Source organism: Mauremys mutica, chromosome 1 (assembly GCF_020497125.1).
Source record: "Mauremys mutica isolate MM-2020 ecotype Southern chromosome 1, ASM2049712v1, whole genome shotgun sequence".
Classification (NCBI taxonomy): domain Eukaryota; kingdom Metazoa; phylum Chordata; order Testudines; family Geoemydidae; genus Mauremys; species Mauremys mutica.
Window position 1 is genome coordinate 111,249,470 of NC_059072.1, and position 22,028 is coordinate 111,271,497.

Here is a 22,028-nt window from a genome sequence, read left to right on the forward strand (position 1 = left end):
TAGCCCCTCTGTTGGCTGTCTCCTCAGAACAGCCAAGCATTGAATGGACATAGGAACTGAGCTAACTTCTCCCTGCCAGTTGAGGGTTCAGATACACTGAAAGGATATAAGAAGGCTACAGTCACCCATGCTGTGCCTAAGAAGCCTGTAGTCTCCAGGGCTGTGCATATAGCACCTCTCATCAGCACCAGCATAACTTAAATTCACTTTTAAACAGTTATTTTTTGGCATGATCTTTGTTTCCCTTCCTTCATCAGCTATTTTATCTTTGTTGGGATTCCAGATCTAATCCCAAGTGAATAGTCCTGAGGCCAGGTGATAATCAAAAACCTAAACCCTCTGACATGGGTTCTGGAGTGGTGCAGTAAAGCTGTGGACTGGGAGTGAAAGGGTTAATAACATTCCTGGACAAGGGACTGGCTGAGATGAACTGGGGAGAAGTGGCTGCCGGGCACTGGTGTGGGGAACATATATAACCATGTTGCGTCCCTGCAGGAGATTCCACCTGCAGCGCGTAGTGAATGTGGAGAAGCGCCAAGACCGCCTGCGTGGGAGCCGCTACCTGCTGGAGCTGGAGCTGCTGGAGAGGGGAGGGCAACTTGTGCGCTTTTCAGAGTATGTCTTTGCACGAGGCTGGCAGGGCATCAGCGGCGACGAGCAGGAGGAGATGAACATGAAGAACCTGGCGTGGGGCCGCCGGCGCCAACTGATGGGAGTTGCAAAGGAGCCAGACCTGTGCTGGCCACTGGGCTTCTCCTGGAACCATCGTGCTGTTGTCCACTTCATAGTGCCAGGTAAAGGCCTTGTAATGGGGCAGGAGATCCAGGTGCTTCCAAAATAGAACATGAGTGGGGAGGTTGTGGGGCCTGGTCCTGAGCCAGCCTCTGAGTGTGAAGCTGCTAGGGACCGGTTCTGAGACAGCTCTGAACACCGTGTCTGTGCCAGTCTCCACCACCTTGCTCACGTCACTCTCAACTTCCTTCCCCTCCAAATGAAATTGCATCAGAAATATAACTGGCCCAACCCCCACGAGTGGTTTGAACTCTCTGAAATCTGATTCCCAAAATACACTAGGAATGAGTTCGCCCTGCAGTGCTAAGATCTGGATCCAGATGGCCCCAAAGCTTAGTTTGGGCCTGTCCCTAGATTGCTCCCAGACGCCCCTGTCTGTCTCAGTTGGATCTGACAGGAGGCTGAAAATCTTGGCTGTCTGCAGTCATTTCAAGGCATGAAATCAATTTTGCTTTGATTCTGTTCCTTCCCTACCCCTGTCCCCACCATGATTAGTGAAAAACCAGGCACGCTGGGTGCTGCAGTTCATTTCTGACATGGAGGAACTGTCTAGAGTCACCAAGGACCCATACTTCAATGTCATCATCACAGACTACAGCAGTGATGACATGGATGTAGAGAAGGCTCTGAAAAGGTCCAGCTTACGCAGGTGAGCATACCACCTATTCACATGGACTACATAACACAGCACACACATTAATCTCTGAATACAGGCCATCCACATCCATCTGCATATAGCAAGCCAAACACATGCACCCCTACAGACACAAGCCACACACACACACACACACACACACACACTCTTGCACCTGTATACCACGTACAGTGTCACCATCTGACTTCACGCATATGCCTATTGCACAGTTCATCCATCCAGATGCATCTCCCTTTTTGTACCTCCTGTTCAGGTTTGTAGTAAAAGGTCAAAGGCAAGTCTCCTAGTGATGGAGAAAGGGGAAAGACCAAGAAGGTGACAAATCAGTGACGAATGAGACTGAGAGAAGGGAAAATTTAGAAAGCTGCACGTTCAGCCAACTTGTGTGTCTAACTTTAGCAATTATCTAAAGTGGTCATCTGCAACACAGTACCATCAGGACTTTCTGTGATATTCCCCTGGTGATATCTAGATCAGTGATCTGCTAGGTCACTCCAATCCTTGACTCTGGGAGCCAGCCTTACCCTGCTCTGCTGTGAGAACCTCAGCTCCTGGGCTGTTCACGCACAGCTTCTGGCATGTAAGCTGCTCCTTGGATTGTACAGTCGAATGAAACTAGCCAATATCTCCAGTCCCAGACATAACCCTAGGAACCTCCGTCTTGCAGTGTCCAGTTATGCCTGCTGGACGCTGCAAGCTTATATGAGTTCATCAGTTTAACACAGAAATTGATATGTACCAGGCTTGTTATTCCAAGGGGAGTCTCTGACATGCTTCAAACCAAACAAATTTATTAACTACAAAAGATAGATTTTAAGGGATTATAAGTCCAAGCCTAATAAGTCAGATTTGGTCAAATGAAAGAAAAGCTAAATGCATTCTAAGCTGATCTTAACACTTTCAGTGCCATTACAAACTTAAATGCTTCTCACCACAGGCTGGCTGGTTGCCCTTCAGCCAGACTCTCCCCTTTGATCAGTGCTTCAGTTGCTTGGTGCTGATGTCTATAGATGGAGGTGGAAGAGAGAGGAAGAGCATGGCAAACATCTCTCCCTTTTATCATGTCCTCCTTCCCTCTTGGCTTTGCGCCCCCCCCTTCAGAGTCAGGTGAGCATTACCTCATTGTAGTCCCTACTGACTAAAGGAAGTGGGGTGACTCACTCGAGAGTCCAACAGATCCTTTGTTGCTGCCTAGGCCAGTGTCCTTTGTTCCTGTGCGGCTGGGCTGGGTTTGTCCCATATATGCCCTGATGAGGTGTGAACTGCCCCTCTGCTCTTGGAGAGTTTTGCCTGGGCTTGTTTTAAGCCAGGAGGACACATTTTCAGCCTCATAACTATATATATGAAATTACAACCTATAACATTACTGTCAAGTATCAGAGGGGTAGCCGTGTTAGTCTGGATCTGTAAAAGCAGCAAAGAGTCCTGTGGCACCTTATAGACTAACAGACGTTTTGGAGCATGAGCTTTCGTGGGTGAATACCCACTTCATCAGATGCATAAGGTGCCACAGGACTCTTTGCTGCTATAACATCACTATAACAACAATGCTTAGTGCATCATGAGCCTTCCAGAGACACCTAACATGACAAACTGCATTGGATACCACACAATCATTTTATAAGGATGAACATGGGGTTGTAGGATGTTCTCATGAGGTACAGACTGTCACACCTTCCCTAAATTTTAATTTAATAATAATTGGAGATAAGTATATCTCCTTGAACTAGAAGGGACCTTGAATCCAGCCCCCTGCCTTCACTAGCAGGACCAAGTATGATTTTTGCCCCAGATCCCTAAATGGGCCCCGGGAGGATTGAACTCACAACCCTGGGTTTAGTAGGCCAATGTTTAAACCACTGAGCTATCCCTCCCCCCAGTGTGTGCTAGAGCAGCCTTTCTCAAACTGGGGTTTCCGATGCAAAAGGAGGTAAAAGGCTATTGTAGAGCAGTCGCAAGAGCAGCGGCTGCTGGCCAGGCACCCAGTTCTGAAGGCAGTGTCACTGCCAGCAGCAGCACAGAAGTTAGGATGGCAATGCCATACCATGCCACCATTCTGCACTGCTGCTGCTGGTGGCTCTGCCTTCAGAGCTGGGCAGCCAGCGGGCTGTACCCCTGTTCCCTCTCCAACTTCTCCTGGCAGTGTCCTCTATTTGGGAACTTGAAATATGGTAACCCTGGAGGGGGTGGGAGGGAGTCATCACAGCCTGAAATATTTTCAAAGATGGGCCCAGCAAAAAAAAGTTTGAGACCCCCCTGTTCTAGAGCACATCCCATTAGCAGACTAGTCCATACCTCTGGAATGCCAAATGGTGCTGAACAGGCTACTGACGACTGCCCTCACAAGAGACCCTATACTGTAAATAAAAAGAAACACGGCATGATACAGCCCCATTACACAAGACTGGGATGCGAACTAACAAAGTGTTTGATTAAAGTTACAAATGCGTTTTCCCCTTTTTCGTAACCATGTCGTGGAGCTGCCCTTTGGTTGCTTTGGAACCAGCTAGGAGCAGTTCCACAGAATGAGATCTCAGATATGTGCCAAATCATACAACTAATAGTGCTTTGTGCTGACAAAGCACTTGTGTGTGGATCTCAAAGCACTTCTGAGATATCTGTTCTGGAATGCAGGTCTCAGTTAAGCACACATCTCGGTTGTCCAGGCCCTGATTATATCAGGCACCTGTTGGGCCCTGGAAGGTGTTCACTGTGCTACATAGGGATTGAAGGTAAGGGTGAATGTGTAATACAATAACATCCACACGTAAAACTGAACATTCCCAAGAGTTGTAAGTGAGCAGTGAACCAAGGGCCTTTCTCCTCTCCCACTATCCCTCGCTAGAAGAAGTTGTTGTGTGGCTAAGGAACTTAACCCAATTCCTGTTTGTCTTGCCAACAGTTACCAGTACTTGAAGCTGACGGGGAATTTTGAGCGCTCTGCAGGGCTGCAGGCTGGGATAGACCTAGTGAAGGTGAGTGCCTGGCTGCTGTGGAGCCCGAGCTGCAGAAAAATCTGTAGTCTCTATACAGCACAGACACCGTGTACTCAGGCACCACCTGTCATACTGAAACCTTGGTCGTTCAGTGTGGCTAGGGTCAGTGCAAGTGTCCTGTTCATGCTACCTTGACAGTGTGCCTCAATCATGACCTGGAGAGGCCACGTTGAGGAGATCAGTTTCTGTGGCCCATTCAGTTCTTAACCCCCCTGTGACTATACTAATTGTAGTGACTTCCTTTTGTGATGTGAACACTGCCTGCAAGGAACTAGACTGTGGCAACAACATAATTCACACAAGTGACTGAACAGCCATTGCATGGCAACAACTTTACCATCTTGAAGCTGGATTTGGATTTGTGACCTAGAGGTGAAAGGCTGTTTTAATTCATTCCTAACCCCCCACCACTTGGTCATCCTAGACAGGCCTGTTTTAATCCAGTCTGTATTTTCCAAATGAGAAAGCACCGTCCCCCAGGCAGACTCCCCAGTGAGGCTCTGAGTGAGATGCGGGAACAGATCACATCGAAGCATGTTTGATTGTGCTGCCACAGTACAGGCTTAAGATCTGAGAGGAGGTTTTTGGGCCCTATGTGAGCTGAGGGTGTGCTGTTTGTGGCATGAGAGCCATGGCCCCAAGTTAGGCAGGATCTCTGGGCTTGATGGTGGGGCAGAGACTAGGGGCTTGATTCTTATTTACACAAGGGCCCCTTTACACTTCTCTGTCAGTATAGAGGGGCCTTAAAGGGGGTGTACAATATATGTCAGAGCAGTGTGAAGGGACCCTACTGTGAAAGAGGATGAGACCCTATGGATCTTGGACAGCTATGGGGCAACAATTGCTGGCTGGTGGTTGGCTTTTGCCTACCTGGGCTGTGAGAGAGGTGGGCATTGTAGTCTTTGTGTATAACTAGGATCATTCAGCAGGACTGGGTTGGAAAATTGCCCTAGTTCAACAGTTTTAACAATAGGTAAAAGCTGGATAGTCCAGATCGTCGAAAGTGAGTGTAGGATACTGTGGCTGATAGCAGTGTCAGCGAAGTGGTGCCCACACACCCACCATGGATAAACTCTGGTGCCAGGTCTGTGGCAGTGGATGAAATCTCCCTATGACTGATATCTGTGTGATTTGGTTCCAGGATCCACACAGTATCATCTTCCTGTGTGATCTCCACATCCACTTCCCGGCTAGCATCATCGACTCAATTCGGAAGCACTGCGTAGAGGGCAAGATGGCCTTTGCACCCATGGTTATGAGGTTGCAGTGTGGCGCATCTCCGCAATGGCCTGAGGGTAAGAGGCCAGAGCTCTATGGATATGTTCTTTCGCTATTATCAGGGTCTTCCAAAATCTTGACCTTGTGGGTATTACCAGGGCCACTAAGAGAGTGACTAGATGTAGGACTGGGTTTAACTGAGCTAAAATCTCAATGCCAGGTGCCCAGGGGACTGTTACTGTGCATTGTATCGGAGTGTTAAGCAAGCAGAGCCATATAATGCATGTGAGTGGTGTATTGATGCAGGATGCGCAAAGATTATGCTGGACACCATTTAGGGTCTTTTTATACACTTGGCTTCCTCAAGAAAATCCCTCCTCTCTCTCAGATTCTCTCCCCTCACTCCAGCTCCTTGTCTGGTCTCTTCTTTTCTTTCTGCTGTGGCCATAACTGTTCCCAGACTCATCTCCACTGGGCCCACGACTGACCCAAAGAGGACTGATGCAAGAGCCACCAAAGCCACTGCCTTAGAACGTCTCGCTTTGGTCTGAGCTCATTCGTCTGTTTTCAGTGGGCATAGATCATCCCTGCTGAGAAGAGCTGTGAGACAGCAGGCCCTGGGTCAGGTGGCAGCACAGCTGTGTAGGTGTGCACAGTGCAGCACTGCTGTTAGATACGGGGGCCATCCAAGAAGGGAGTGTGGGACTTCCTGTGATTTCTCTCAAAATCAGGGCAAAATTCCAGTTTCAGTATTAACACCCAGGGGACAGGGACAGACCCTCGATGTTGGGATAATACAGGTGAATTAGAAAGTATGTTGCTTTTACATGAGAGGTGAGGGCATCTGTCAGAGCTAAAAGGAGCATGTGCTCTCTAGCCACTTTCAGAACTGGTTCTTGGGGTGTCATAAACATTAACACCTTGTACCTTGGTGCTGGGTGTTAGATTTGTTGTGACTAGGGGTGCTGGGATTAGTTTGTGTGTCCCTCCCAGTTGTTTAGATCAGTTATTGTCCCAGGGAAGTGTGGTTGTTTGTCTCTGTGGAAGCAGGAAACACCAGGGCTGGGAATCTCCTGCTTCATTCAATAGTGGTTTAGGATGCAAGCATGGTTGATGACTTTTGGTTTTGTCCGCAGGCTATTGGGAGGTGAATGGATTTGGTCTCCTAGGCATATACAAGTCTGACCTGGATAAGATTGGAGGGATGAACACCAAAGAGTTCCGGGATCGCTGGGGAGGAGAGGACTGGGAACTCGTGGACAGGTGAGTGGAGATGTTCCACCAGCTCTGCCCATGCTGCAGTTCAGTAGAGCGGTCCCCCTTGATTCTGAGGTGGTAGGGACGGAGAGAGAAGTGAGCTGGAATTCCTGCTGAAGTAGAGAAGTAAGAAATGAAGGTGACAAAGGTCACAGTGTGCATTCTCCATCAGTGGGCGACTCCCTGAGCATGTCCCCTTGAGCAACGCATTGGTTGTCAGAGCTAAGGGGGCTACTATAACCAGAATGCCTTATCATAGCCACTGACATAGGAAAGGAGAGAGCTATCTCCAGAATTCTGGTACCTTCCTGCCACACCCTTGGCAGGCATTGGGTAGATCAGACACACATAGATGCTCCCAGTGCATATTTTCGACCCCTTCCTGATCTTTGAACAGTGCTTAGTACAATGGGGCCCTGATCTCAGCTGGGGCCTCTAAGCTCCATAATAATACACATAATAAATGCCCAACAAGGCAGCTATTTGGAGTAAGGTCACTCCATGGGGTGCAGTTACATTTTTTGAAAAGTTTGTGATATGAGGTATCCCTTTCCTTCACCCCTTCATGCCAGACAGCTCTTTTGCATGCTGTACAAGTCCTAGATCTCAGCAGCCCTTGGTTGTAGGCCGTAGCAATCTTTTGGGCCATTATATTAGTGCAATGGTTTGGTATGTGACACTGTACAGAGGCGACTTTCACATGACCCTAGCCAACCCTGCCAACCCTTCCTTGGAGTGTCTTATTGAACTAATCTCCTCTTGAATTTCCTCCTCTTCCTTCCCCCCACAGGATCATGCAGGCTGGCCTGGAAGTGGAACGACTGTCCCTGAGGAACTTCTTTCACCGATTTCACTCCAAGCGGGGCATGTGGAACCGACAACAGCTGAGGACACTATAATGTTCGGCCATAAAGCTGCCCGGCAGAGCCAAACATCCTTATATCAGCGCATGCACCTCGTTTAGGCACGTAGCCGAGAGTACACACTCCTCCTCTCTCCAGAGTCATCCTAGGAGATCAGACTTATAGGTGTTTGTGAAAAGGGATGATCAGTATATAGAAGTGGGAACTTATCTTTGGCGCTCGTGAGCTATTGGGTCCCAAACATGGGGATCAGTGACTCGCTCTGTATTTGGGGGAGCCTTAGACAAGCGAAGGACTGGTTACCCCTGACACTGAGGCACCTAGAGCCCCTGACTGATGGTACGATAGAAGTGGTGGCAAGCTGTCTAGAGTGTCTTGCATGGTGCAAATTTAAGAAAAGGAACAAATCCCAGGTACAACCAGAATGGATTATTTACAATAAAGCTGCTGCTTCTTTTGATACTTGAAAAACTCTGACACCCATGTCTTTGGACAGGGGACCAAAGGAACTTCTCTGAACTGTGTTGTGTCCTCATCCCCATATACCAGCCCAGCCCAGAAAAGTCTGAGGAGCTGTTAGGCACTCTAGGCTGCCAGTGCTTAGCCCTATTTGCCACCCTTTCATCTAAATCACTGGGAAAATTTACACTCCTGTTCAACAAACCATGGGCTGTATCTGGAGACTCAAACACTTTTCCCTCATGAGAGACCTCATTTGCCTGCAGCTGGTTGGAGCTAATGTTAAGAACCCACTTTGGTTAGTTGTTTCCTGCCTGAGGCTCATGCTGGGTACTTGGAGAGGACAGGTGAGGCCATCTCAGTAGGAACTGGGAAGCCATATCGACAGCTGTAGCCCAGTCAGACAAGGGTGTGTCCCAGCAATAGCTGGGAACTCATAACAGAGGGAAATGGAATATTTGATTGTCTGAAATACTATATCTTTGTCAGTGAGAAGGAGAACTTTTCTGCTCCTCAGACCTGGTCTATAACACAGCATCTGGGGGTTAATTTAATAAGTTATGATTTCACGGTTGTTTTCCATGGTAGATTCTATGTATGTGAAGAACTATTTGTTTGCATAGTGGAAGAACAGGAGCAGTTCACAATGTTGCACTTACAGAAGGACCAGATGAGCCTTGTGCTGGCACTGGGGAGATGGACTTAGGACCTGGGGCTTGCACTGGTGACAGGACCAAGGAAGTTTGGTGACTGCACTGATGAAAGGAGTTTGCTTTGGTGAAAGGAATATGGAGGGGACCTTGTTCAAACTCTGCCCAAACCTAGGGTGGAATCTTGCCCCCACCAAAGTCAATGGTAAAACTCCTGTAGGGGTAAGATTTCACCCCTGATGACTGGGGTATGGTCCTTTCTCATAATTCAAGGAGTGCAGAGATCCACAGCTTGGCTGGTATGGGCTAAGTCAGTGCTCCACTAACCATCAACCTCCAGGTTTGGGGAGGGCATGCAATGCAGAGTGGAGCAATGGTGAAAAATGTACAAGGGGCTACTGAGTCTTTTAATCCATTAAATATTTGTAGGACTGTAGCCATCTGGGATCTAAGAAGATGCAGTATCAAACCCAGTGCAAATCACAGCAGTCTTTGTAACTAGGGAAGGTACTTTTCATATTTAGAGACTGAGAAATAACATGAAAATGATTTTTGGAGGGGAAAAGAGGTGATAGATGAAAACTCTGTTTTTAGAAGTTTAATAATGTGGCAGTTGATTGTTTTCTGACTGGAATAGTTGATATGCATCTTTAGTGCATGTCCTATCGGGCTGCTTTATTCAGGGGCTTGTGCACATACTTGCAGGGCATAACAAATCTCTAATACTTGCAAACCCTCTTTCCAAACTCTGGATTCCTTGGGATGGCAAGTCTCATAGCATGTCTGAACTGGCTCTGTAAAGAAATGCATGTGGAATGGGGACTGGCTGGCCTAGAAGATAAGCAGTGGGATCCAATGAATTAGAAATATTACTTACTTTCGAAGAAGAGTGTCATTTTACCAATGGGGAAAGTGAAGCATGAAGGGTCAGAGACTGCCCCTAGGGCTCACAGTAATAGAGCTGGGCATATCAAAAGGGATACACTGTGGGTAGACAGATACTGGGCTAGATGGACCTTTGGTCTGACCCAGTACGGCCGTTCTTATGTACAATCCTTGCTCCATTAATATCAATGGCAAAACTCTCATTGACTTCAATGGGATTAGGATTTCACCCGGTGTCTTCTGGTGCTCACTCAGCTATGCTCCTTCCTTTGTGCCTTTCAGTGAGATTGGTAATGATCAAAACTGTTTACTTCCTTAAGGGCTCTTTGGTTGTCTATGTGAAATAGGTGGTAGAGTCTCAGTCCTATTCCCAGAGGGCAGTTATGCACACCACAAAAGCCACCATCACAATTGGCACTAGTTGGCAGCCTCAGCAGAGAATCCTCAGAGGAAATTCTCCATGGAGACTGAACCTGCCTATCAGCCCTTGAAGTAGTCAGTAGAGGTCCGGGTTGAGACTGCCACTTGTTGTGGGGAAAGAGAGGAGTACCTGCTCCAGGGCTGTCAGGCCAGCATGAAATGCATACGAAAAAGTCAAGGGTTTAACCCCAAGGATGCTTCTTCTCCCCAACCTGCCCCAATCAAAATCAAGAATAGAGCGGAAGCTGAGACTCATAGATTCTGGCCTATGTCACTCTAGTTTACGCACTGATGGGATTTGGGTGGGTCATGGGGTTCTCCTCTATCAGAAAGGAGACATGTCTCAGGAATGGCAGCTCCCCAGAGATCACAAAAGGGCTACGGGGAGCCTGGCTTTACCAAAGTGGGGAAGTGGGCTTCTCCATAAACTCAATCTCATTTCCATTGGCATTATTTGAAGGCATCCAACCCTTTCCACTGCCTTGTGAACTCCATGATGTTTCGCAATCCAACAAAGGGGTTGGGAGAGAATGGGTTTTATCATGAAAGAATCTGTTGTGTGATCACGATGTGACTGTTTTGTCATTGTCTTTAATGTTTCCCTCATATGAATGTCTTGCCTTCTCTCATTGTTTGTAAATGTCTGAAATGTTATCCAGACACCAATGCCTGGTGTTTCAATTCTGTACTGTACCTCTGAATTCCACACCTTAAAGTGGCTTTGTGCCTTTAAGATGATTCCCAGGCCTCCCCTCTGTTAGGAGGGGGGATAGGCTGGCACCCCAAGGGGTTTATAAATACAGTTTCTTCCTACAAAAGCTCACTTCTGTCTGTGTGTTCCTCAGACATCTGCCAACAACACTCTTCAGTGATTAAAGGTCAAATGTTCCTCTCTTTGTCTCACCCGGCAAAAGACAAAGTTAATACATGGGATATAGATCACTCTGTACCCCAGCGGGGGTGCTTCAGAGATCAACACAAAGAGGGGAGGATTCAGGGGTCAGATCATGATAATTTTTTCCTCACTCAAGCAATGGGGGCTGCAGGGAATGGGACAGGAGGACATAGAGGAGCTTCTCTCCTATTAATCAGGGATGCATCACAGGAGATGGAACAGAACATTGATACAGGCTAGATTTCTACCCCAAGCAGCAAGGAGCACTATGAGGAATGTGACAGAGTCATAATGATAAACCAATCTCTGCCTCAGCTGGCAGGGGCCATCTCATGCAGTAAGGTGCAGGAGGGAACACAGAGCTTAGCCCAGTCTCTGAGACAGACAGTGGACAAACATTAGAACAGTTCTTTCATAGACATTGTTTATTTAAAAGGTTGGTTTAAAAAAGCAAACAACAACCTCCCTGCTGCCTATGGGAGTGCAAGCAGGTCAGAACAGAGCTGAGGTCTGATACATAGAAGTGAGAAGGCAGCCAGGAGTGCCAGTGCTTCTGACTCCATGATTGAGAGGTGATAAAGGGCAGACCACCCCTGCCCACTGTGTGCTGGTCTCCTGCTGTGTCATGTTCAGTAATGGGAAGCAGTCCCCACACAAATATGCCTCACATGCAGCACTACATGGCTTGGCATCTCTGTGAGAGAGAAGGCCATCCAAGTTAACTCTTCCTCCTCTGCTGAGTCATTTGTTTGACATTCAGCCATTACTGCTCAGCCGCTGGCTCTGTGGAGCAGGCTGTGGCCATGAGGGAGTGGGTGGTTTGCACCTGAGAAAAGGATATGAAGCTTGTCACCTTTGCCTAAACCCAGTCAGGTCAGTAGTAGTTGAAAGCCATGACCTGATAGTTCCTTGGTGGCCTGTCTGAAATAGCCTCAGTCTAGCTGCTAGTGGGGAAATATCCACCTCATAAATCCTCACTGCTGCGCCTGCTAGCAACTTCTTGGCTGGCTCCATAGAGAGGCCAAGGAATGAAATAACCACAGAGAGCAAACAACCCTCTAACTTTTAGAGACGGTGCCTCTAGCATGTAGATGAGGCAGCTTTAGTTACCCCTGGGCAAAATAACCAAAGGTGGATGACTACAAAGTAATCATTAATATTATTGTGTGTATAATCTGAAGCAAGAAAATCTAAACAGTCTGTCATGGCTACTACTAAGAAATACCCACCATAGGGCTTTTGCCTATAGAAGAACCCTCAGAAGGATCAGTAGGCAATATCCTATAAAGCAAATTACTGGAGAGTTAGAAATGTAATGATGCCTCTGCTTTTCTATAGTCAGCTAATTCATGGGTGGAACACGCTACAGAAATGTCATTTGCCCCTGTCTCCAGGATGAAGCTAATACCTCCGATTTAAATTGAAATGCAACAGAGTAGATTTCTTGAAGGAGATCTGAAAAGTCAAACACACAGGAGGTCAGCTCAGCTTGTGGGAGGTAAACAGTGACACCTGCCAAAGTCATGCCAGCAACAGCCATATTAGCACTATCCAGTATCTCTTAGAAGCTCTTCTGAGGAGAATATGTGAATATCATCATGCAGTTACTGTTGCCTTTCCTTTCCTATCCAGCTGTGATGGGAATGTACATGTCAACCTTAGGAATTTTCTATCAGTTTCTTGGATACATAGGATTTCACCCATATTGAAATCTGACTCTGTCGTTGAGTGAAAAATCATTTAATAAACAGGAAAACATAGTACTCAAGTATGCAAATAACTGACACACTCAAAAATTGGATATTTTTGACTTAACACCAATAATCCAAAAATCAGGCTGCCAGAAAGAACCTGCTAAATAACTCAGAATGATCTGAAGATACTTTTTCTTTTCATTACTGCTTTGAGGTTGTGTAAAACCACTTTCCAATACAGTAGAATTCTCATCAGAACTAGCAGGATAAAAATCATGTATTTAACAGCATACCTGTTACTGATAACCTTTAATTATAACACCAAAAAAAGGTTTAAACCCAGTTTGCTCTTGAACATGTATATGCTGTTTGTTTACTTTTTGCACCTCAGTTAATGTAGACAAGTGAAGCTAGACTGGTCTGTTTCACTTTCTGTGTTTAGTCAGCTTCATTTCCTATTTCTCCTACAGTACCCCCATGTTATCCATAGAGGATTTCTAACAAGGTCCTTGTGGTGGTATCTAAGCATAAGTATCTATTTGCTGTGGGGTTTAGGTTTCCTGCACTGCAGAGGAATGTTCAATGGTTTTCAAAAAACATCTCATTTGATTTTTTTTTTAAGCAACCTTGAAGAAAACATTTTTATTCCTATGAGTCATCATAACACACTCACCCGCTCCTTTCCTCCCACAAAAACAACCAACCAACCAACCTATATTTGAGACATAAACTGTTTGATAGTGTTACTTTAAGTGTTGCCAGTTACAAAATATCTGGACACGGTATGGTTAGTTTTGCTTACCAAATAAATATAACTCAACCTGGAACTAAAATTAGTTAATACTGAATATGAGAAGCAGAGAATTAAAATCAGAGAAAAGTTTGTTGTTACCTATGCACAGGAGCATGTTTGGAAAATGCTTTTTTGCAACTTTTTGTGAAGCTCTCTAGAAATCACTGCACAGCTTGCACTAGCGTTGAAAAAAATCAATGGAAATTTCTTTCCTGCAAAGCTACACATGCTTTATACAAACAACCTGCATAAAATACTTTGCAAACAATTTTTAAAGAGTAATTCAGTTCTCTGTCTCCACTCAGCTGGTAGGATTCTGCTGAGGTCAGTAAAAAAAAAATTGAAAGAAGGGACCCTAAAGTTGGTGCCACACACACAACCTGCAAGAAAAACAAAAGATGCAAGATAAGAATCCACTAGGTTCCTCAGGTCAGCAAGTATTTCATAGAAGATTCATAAGCAGGATCCCAGGACAGCTTTCCCTCTACTCTCTGCCTGTGTTACCTATCACAATCCATTTCCCTCCCTACCCCCCCACCCCCACCCCATCTACAGGGCCATTCCAAGAAAGCTTGCCACCATTGTCACATTTTTTCATGCTATTTGCCCTAAGTAGTTTCCTTAATTCATACTGGAGCCCCAGCTAGGGTGACTGCCTGTCCCTTATTTTAAAGGATGTCCTGTGACCATTTTAAACATTGAAGCTTATGATAATTGTATCATAAACTTGAAGGCAGTAGAAACATACCCTTGAAAGAAAATACGTGTTATGCTAAGGGAAATGGCGGTTTCCCTAAAATGTCCCTTAAAATAAAGCATCGTTCCTTAGTTTTCATTTAGTTTTCCCTTATTTCCATCCAGCAATGGTGATCACCTCTTCTAGCACTGCATCATTCTAGTCCAATAGGATGACTTCTGTGCTTGTAGTTAACATGCGCATAAGTGTTGCAGGATCAGGGCTTATGGCAGCATTTAGAGGCCTTACAATGCTATTTCATGCTTTTCAAGCTGAAGAATCTCAAAGCATTCTATGAACCAGTCCTGACTGATTCTATGGAAGTAAAACCCAGAGAAGGGAGTTAAAAATGTTGTATGGTTCCCTGTGTATTAATCTGTAGGGGTTGTTCTCTATCACACTCAAAGGGGAAGTAATTGCCGCCGTAATAAATATGGTGTTCAGCCCCTAAATCCCACAGATTTCGCAACTCCAAAGCCAGTGCCATCTTCATGGAAGCCTTGTGCCTCTGCACTGAATCCAGGATCCCACCTCCCTCTCCAATCCAAATTTCCGTGGGACACTCCTGCAGGCCATTGCCCCAGCATCCTTGGGGGTTGGGTGACCAGATGTCCAATTTTTAAAGGGACAATCCCGTATTTAAGCCCTCCTGCAAGTGTCCCAGGACTCAGCTCACTAGCAGCCTGGCAAGCAGGCTCCTTCCTTCCCCAACTGCCTCTGGCTGGGCTGGCATCCTGGAAAAGCCCAAGACCCTCATGCCTGGGGCACTGGCCAGGAGGAGCCGAGCCCTGCATGTGCCAAAGCCCTGCACGGCGCTGGCACGGGGAAGCCTCTCTGCCCCTCAGCTAAGCTCTGGAGCGGCGTGGGAGCGATTTTCAGCCTGTTTATGCCCCAAACCTGCAGGGTCACAGCAGCCCCTGGGGCAGGGGCTTAGCACCCTCTTCACCTGCGCCTCCCACCCCCGCCCCTCCCTGGGCCCTGTCCCCAGGGAGCGTGGGGCTGCTCTGTCTCCTACGTACCCTCCCCTGCTGAGCCACCTCGCTGGCTTGGTTCGCTGAAGCCCCTGCAGTCAGGTTCCTTGGGCCCTGGTGCACAATGCATCCTTTGGGCTTAACCCCTTCCTGCTCACCCTGTAGTGCGGGGACAGGAGGCAGCTGGGTTATATCGGTGGCCAGCCGGGAGGTGTTATGTTAGCTGCCTTTCAACACTGTGCAGGCGGGAAGGGACAAGCTGCTTCCAGCCACACATGTGGGGGTGGGGGGGGGAAGAGAAGCTCTGCAAAGACACAGACCAGGTCATGCCTCCTCCTCCTCCCATCCAGCTGGAAGCAGCTCCTGTCCCTTCCCTCTCGCACAGTGCCGAAAGGCTGCTGCTGGCCACATTCTGGTGTGAGCCCTGGCAGAAATCTGGGGAGGGAAGGCATGTGACCCTGCATGCCTTCTGCCCACGTGTTGCCTTGGGAAGACAGAATGCCAGGTACCAGGAGAGGCGGGTCTGTCCCGGGGGCCCACCCAGGCATGGAGGGTGGAGAGCACCGGGCAGGGAGGGTCAGGTTGGTCAGTCACACACACACACACACCCTGTATGAGAGAGAGAGAGAGAGTGTGTGTGTGAGACCTCTCCCTATGTGTGTGTGTGTGGCGGGGGAGGTGGGAGGGGAGGTGTGTGTGTCACCCCTCCCCATGTGAGCCCTAAAGCCTTAAAGATAAGAAGGTAAATAAAAAGAATCCAACTAAGCAGCATTTCTTTTTAACAGGGGCTCAGTCAACTCAATGTTAATTTGAACATTTGTACGATTGATTGCCATTGAACTCACTTGAATACAAGTAATTTTACCAAGTGTCCCATATTCAGTATAGGCAAATGTGGTCACCCTATTGGTGGGAACCATTAAGGCAAAAGCTACAAGCCATTAGTTCCCTCTCAGGCTTGAGAGCCCACTCTAATTTAAAGCTGTGATCCCTGGTTTGGATTTGATTTGGAAACCCAGCCATTTGTCTGGACTCCTAGTCAGGGGTGGCTCCAGGCCCCAGGACGCCAAGTGCGAGCTTGGGGCAGCAAACCAAGGGGGGGTGTTCTGCCGACGCTGTGAGGGGGCAGGCAGGCTGCCTTCCGTGGCATGCCTGTAAAGGGTCCCCTGGTCCCGCAGCTTCGGTGGATCTCCTGCAGGCGTGCCTGCGGGAGGTCTGCCAAAGCTGCGGGACCAACGGACCCTCCGCAGGCAAACCGCCAGAGGCAGCCTGCCTGCCGTGCTTGGGGCGGCAAAATCCCCAGAGCTGCCCCTGCTCCTAGTCACATGACTCTCATCCAGGAATAAAGGTCAAAAATCAGATTCTTAAAATGGCCACCACCACCACCACATAGCAGTGGCCATTTTGAAAAGCTCCCTCCCTACTGCCTCTCTTTCCTTCCACCACCCTTGCCAGCATTGGTCCCTCTTCTGATCTCTCCCACTGCCTGAATAGCTCTTGGGAACCAGGTGCTTTCTCACATACCTGCCACACCCTCCTTTCCACTGTCTGACTCCCCTCTCATAGTGCCTATCATGATCCAGGTTGGGATTTGCTAGCTGCTGGACACCAACTGCTGCTACCAGATATCTGATGAATCCCGTAAATGTGGCCTCATGACATCCTGGCTTTAGAGATGGAGCAAGGAAATTCCTTTTCCTGAGAGATCATGTCACACAGCCCAGGCTTCCCAAGGGACAACACTATGCACAAAAGGAGCTATGTGTGTATGTGTAGGGCTGTCCCCCACCTTTCCTTCCACAACCGCATTGATGATTTCTGAGACCCTTTGACTGCCGAAGCAGTTGACCCTTCCAAAGGTGGGTGGTAGTCGACCCTCATCCCTTCATTACCTGATTCCCTTGCGCTCCAAGCCTCAGTAACGTCTCCTGGTAGGGTAGAGACCAGTCTTCTGCACGCCAAAGCCAGTGATGAAGATGTTGAGGATGACAGTGATGAAGATCAGAGCCGTGGCAGTGTTATTGAGCACGTTCAGGCGATGCTGCTTTGACACATCATTCAGGTTCAGCCGAGCTGAGACACAGCACAAAACAAAGGGAGAAATGAAAACTGGCTCAAAGCCTTATGGCCTAAAGCAGGGTTTTTTAAACAGGGGTCGCTGTTTGTGTAGGGAAAGCTCCTGGCGGGCCAGGCCGGTGTGTTTACCTGCCCCGTCTGCAGGTCCAGCCGATCGTGGCTCCCACTGGCTGCGGATCGCTGGTCCAGACCAATGGGAGCTGCGGGAAGTGGCACGGGCCGAGGGACTTACTGGCCGCTGCTTCCAGCAGCTCCCATTGGCCTGGAGCAGTGATCCGCAGCCAGTGGGAGCCGCGATTGGCCAGACCTGCGGACGGGGCAGGTAAACACACCGGCCCGGCCCACCAGGGGCTTTCCCTACACAAGCGGCAACCCCTGTTTGAGAAACCCTGGCCTAAACGAACCATGTCCTGGTCAGACTGCTGAACACATGAGAGGTAGTGGCAGCAAGTTGTCCCAGGGATTGGAGCTGAGAGGATGATTTTATTAATACTATAGTACAGGGTTTGTGAGTGGGGGGCGAGGGGGCAGAACAGTGCAAGTTACCAAGAGGGGCCTTGTTTTCTGAAGCGCACCCACAGCTCCCGATGACGTCAATCTGACAATCAGGCCCTACGTAAAAAACAAGGGAGTTACCTTTGTCTATAGTCCAGGCTCATGCTCCATTGTCATTCCTTACAGCGCCAAACAGGAGCACACACAAGTGCTGACTCTGACAGGCCTTTGTTTATCAGCTGAAGGGCGGCTCCAGGCCTGATGGGGTCTGTGGAGACTTTTGCCAAGTAAGACTATGTCTAAGCTAGAAACACTAGAGCAGCATAGCTGCCGCTGTGCTGCTGCAGCGCTGTAGTGTAGACTCTTATTACAGTGACGGAAGGGGGGTCTCCTGTTTCTGTGATAAATCTGCAAATTTTTCACACCCCTGAGTGACCTAGCTGGGTCAACCTAACTTTCTAGCATAGCCCAGCCCAGAGGTGCAGAGGAAGGGCTCTTGGTATCATGGGAGGAGGCAATGGGAGGCTTTTAGACACATGATAGAGGCACTGGTGTGCTTGTCAATGAGGGTCAGGAAAGGTTTCCACAAGTGGTGAGGGCACTGGATGAGGTGGCAGTGGGAGGGGAAAGGTGCTTAGGGAGAGCTGGCTCCTCCTTCAAAGTGGGTGTGTGGAGAAGGGGGCCAGAGCAGGTGTGGGAGGCCCTGGAGACACGTGTGCTGACAGAGCAGGCACCCTGTAGTGAGGCAGAGTGGCCTCCCTCTGAGCCTGAGGGGGAGGAACTGCTCCATGCCCCTGGTGAGCAAAGTCAAGACAGCCCTGCCTCCTGTACCGGCAGCAGGGGGGCGGGATAAGACGGGCCCTTCAGCTCAGTTGCTGTACCTTGCTGCTGAACTCTGGACCAGGGACCGAGCTGTGCAGTGCCCTGCCCCTGGAGGAGACTGACTGTGGACAGGAGTTGCTGGGACTGCCATCCTCCATTTACCCCGAGGAGCCTGAGGACCCGTGGACTATGGAGCCACGCCAAGGATGGGTGGTAGGAAGTAGCCCAGGGGAACCAGACTTTAGTCCACTTGTTTTGCCGGGAAATGAGTCAGCGTGTTTTGGTGACTTCCCCGCTGACCAGGTGGCAGGATCACCGACACTGTTAGGGCCTTGGGGTGGGACCTGGTGGAGCAGTGTGAGCCTGGGTATCCCTACCCCCTGCTGCTAAAACCACCCCTGGGGAGGTGGCCTACTACCTTAGGCTAGCAGGCCTGTGCCCTGTTTGTGGCTTGTCCCAGCCAGGGGGCTGAAAGCCCCTAGACCAGTGGTCCCCAAACTTTTCAGGGTCATGCCCCCCCTCTTGCCCCTGTTCGCAACCCCCCAGACCGGGAGCAGGGCCTGCAGCTTTGGGGAGTGGGGCATGGATGGGGTAAGGGGGCTGCAGCTGAGGGTGAGTTTGAGAGCAGGGATGTGGACAGGGGCCAAGGCTGGGGCAGGATCAGAGCCACAGCCAGCCTGCAGTGGGGGCTGGCAGCTGGGCCTGTGGCTGGGAGTGGATCTGCGGCTGAGGCTGAGGCTGGAGACGGGGCCAGGCACAGGGACAGGAGTTGGGCCAGGGTTGGAGCAGAGCTGGTGGCAGGGAGGGGCTGGGTGGTGCTCTTCCCTGCACCCCAGGGGGGCTGGCCTGGGCCAGCTACGCTCTCTGAATGTTCCTCTGCACTCCCTAAGGGAGTGTGCCCCACAGTTTGGGGATCTCTGCCCTAGACTGTGACTGCTGTCTGCTCCAGCCTGAAGTCTGAAGCTAAAGCTAAAGACTGAGCCCCAGGTGTTAATTGCTGTCTACCCAAGCCAGGAGGCTTTGGCTAAAGACTGCTCATTGCTCTGCCCTGCCCAGAGGGCCAGACCTACAGACTGTGTAAATTGTCTCTTGGACTACAGAGTCCCTGTTACTCTGCTCTGACCAGAGGGCCAGAGCCCTAGTCTGCTAATTGACTGCTTGTTGTTTGATGTTGTGAGGCAGGGTGGCCTCCCTCTGAGTCTGACAGGGAGGAGGACTACAGAACCACTACAAACCACAACAGCAGGGGGCCTTTGGGCACATGTCTAGGACCAGCTGAAACACTAGGGACCCGTTAGCTCTTGTACACACAGCACAAGGACAGGTTTGGGATCAATTAAATGAGGGTCGGATAGAACTGCAGGCTGAATCAATCTGTTAGGCCACAAGCCAGGGACAGTATGGAGGAGGGCAGAGTGCAAGGATGTGGTGCAGGTCATGCTGGGGGAGTGCAACATGAAGGGGTGCAGTGTGGGGAGATGGGAGAAACAATTCCCCATCCCTAGTACAGGGGTGCAGTGATGGGAAAGCAGAGGAGTGAAGGAGTGGTAAAGCTCGAGGCTAAGATGGAGAAGGAAGAAATGCATTTGCTGGTAGATTCTCTAATTTGAAGGAGAAATAATGTGGGTCTTTGCACCAGCCACCCCATTCCTCCTTTCATGACCCTGATTGCTGCTGACAGTGGAGGCAAACACCAGCTCAGAAGATATCTTACCAATGATGATAAGAAGAATTCCAATCACCACCTGGAAGAAGAGAGAGATGCTGATGAGCGATATCAGGGTGGCATAATACTGGAATGAAACCCCCTGCTCCAGCACTGCTTTGAGTTGTGTGACATTGGCCATGAACAGCGCCACATCCAGCATACTTTCTGCCACACTCTTCTTAGTTGCATAGTGGTTGATGTTGATTGGATTGTCCCTCCTTGAGCCAGGATTCCCCGCCTGGGTAGAAGGGAGAGTGAGAGTAAGATTCCTAAGCAGACTGGCCAGTCCATTCTGGCTTGAGTATTAGCCCCACCAAGGGGGTAAATCTAGAAAGCTTTCAGAAGGCACATTCCATGAACCTGACAGGCAGAAAATTTAAAAGAAACCCTTCTCCCTCCCACCACAATTGGCCTGTGAATCTCATTGCTACAAGATAATTGGGGAGACCACAAATTTAGCAAGATTAAAAAAAGAATTGGACATTTGTATGATTAATAAGAATAGCCAGTGTTAGTCATATGGCTTAACAAAACCCAGGAGTTATGAAAGAAAGGATATTTAACCCTCATTCTTGGAGGCACAAAGCAACCTTACATTAACGGGGGATTAGGGAGCAGGGCCGGCTCTAGCTTTTTTGCTGCCCCAAGCAAAAAAAAAAAAAAACCTGCACAGCAGCCGGAACAGCAAGCGGGGGAGGGGGCAGGAAACCAATCTGCCGCCCGGCTGGAGCAGCAAAGGGGGGGGGGGGAACCAACCTGCCGCCCAGCTGGAACAGCAAAGCGGGGGGGGAACCAACCTGCCGCCCGGCTGGAGCAGCAAAGGGGGGGGGGCAGGAATTCCAGGAAACCTGCCAGCCAGTCGGAGCAACGAAGGGGGGGGAGGGGCGTGAAACAAACCGCCCGGCCGGAGCGGCAAAGGGAAGAAAAAACAAAAAAAACAAAAAGAAAAAAAAACCTGCGGGGCGACGGGCGCGCGGGTGCAGGGGGACTCCCAGCCCTGCAGACCCCGGGCAGCGGAGTGCACACCCCAGCTAGGGGCGGGAGGGGGAGAGAGAGAGAAGGGGGCAGCCAGGGCTGCCTTAAGCGGGGCGCTCGCCATGCGGCCCCCTCCTGCCGCGCCGCCTGCTGGGAGGGCTCGGCGCTGCTCCAGTGGGCGGGCAGGGAGGGACACGGGCTGCCGTGCCGAGCTTGCTGCAGACCTGGCACCGCTCCCAGCCGCTCCCCTCTTCTGCGCTGCCACCCCCTAGAGGGCGGCAGGAGCAGCAAACCAAAAGAAAAAATCCTGCAGGGGCAGCGGAAGCAGCGAATCGCAAAAAAAAAAAAACGGTTTGGGCGGACTGCCGCCCCTTGGAATCTGCCGCCCCAAGCACCAGCTTGCTCGGCTGGTGCCTGGAGCCGGCCCTGTTAGGGAGCAATATTCCCCCGTGGACAAGGTACTCCAGGTCTGCCTACAGCAGGGTTCTTACACACCTTCCTCTGAAGCATCTGGTGCTGGCTGCTGTCAGAGACAGGATACCAGACTTGATGGACTATGGGTCTGATCCAGTCTGGCAGTTCCTATGTTCCTACTCTTGAAACACTCATCCGAACTGTCAGCTGTTTTAAAACACAGACACACAAGGTCTGTAGGTGTAGGTCAGCCT

General features: G+C 49.5%; 2 protein-coding genes across 4 annotated transcripts in view; one reads left to right on the forward strand and one right to left on the reverse strand.

Annotated features, from left to right (window-relative positions):
• The window catches only part of B4GALNT3 (beta-1,4-N-acetyl-galactosaminyltransferase 3), a 110,120-nt gene extending 99,120 nt beyond the window's left edge, over positions 1 to 11,000 (forward strand). Inside the window, exons 15-20 of the mRNA XM_045002548.1 lie at positions 496 to 794; positions 1,288 to 1,441; positions 4,350 to 4,422; positions 5,585 to 5,738; positions 6,798 to 6,924; positions 7,709 to 11,000. Coding sequence (XP_044858483.1) covers positions 496 to 794; positions 1,288 to 1,441; positions 4,350 to 4,422; positions 5,585 to 5,738; positions 6,798 to 6,924; positions 7,709 to 7,817 — 916 coding nt within the window. The 3' untranslated portion in view covers positions 7,818 to 11,000. The remainder of the gene's footprint in view (positions 1 to 495; positions 795 to 1,287; positions 1,442 to 4,349; positions 4,423 to 5,584; positions 5,739 to 6,797; positions 6,925 to 7,708) is intronic.
• A 561-nt stretch (positions 11,001 to 11,561) lies between these two features.
• NINJ2 (ninjurin 2) overlaps positions 11,562 to 22,028 on the reverse strand; it is an 85,974-nt gene continuing 75,507 nt past the window's right edge. For 2 of the 3 annotated variants that reach the window (XM_045010037.1, XM_045010047.1), the window contains exons 3-5: positions 20,392 to 20,623; positions 17,177 to 17,357; positions 11,562 to 13,957 (exon numbers count right to left, since the gene is read on the reverse strand). In XM_045010037.1, the coding sequence (XP_044865972.1) occupies positions 17,200 to 17,357; positions 20,392 to 20,623 (390 nt within the window). In that variant the 3' untranslated portion in view covers positions 11,562 to 13,957; positions 17,177 to 17,199. Of the gene's footprint in view, positions 13,958 to 14,451; positions 14,629 to 17,176; positions 17,358 to 20,391; positions 20,624 to 22,028 lie in introns of all 3 variants that reach the window. The other variant, XR_006578111.1, reaches the window with a different exon arrangement.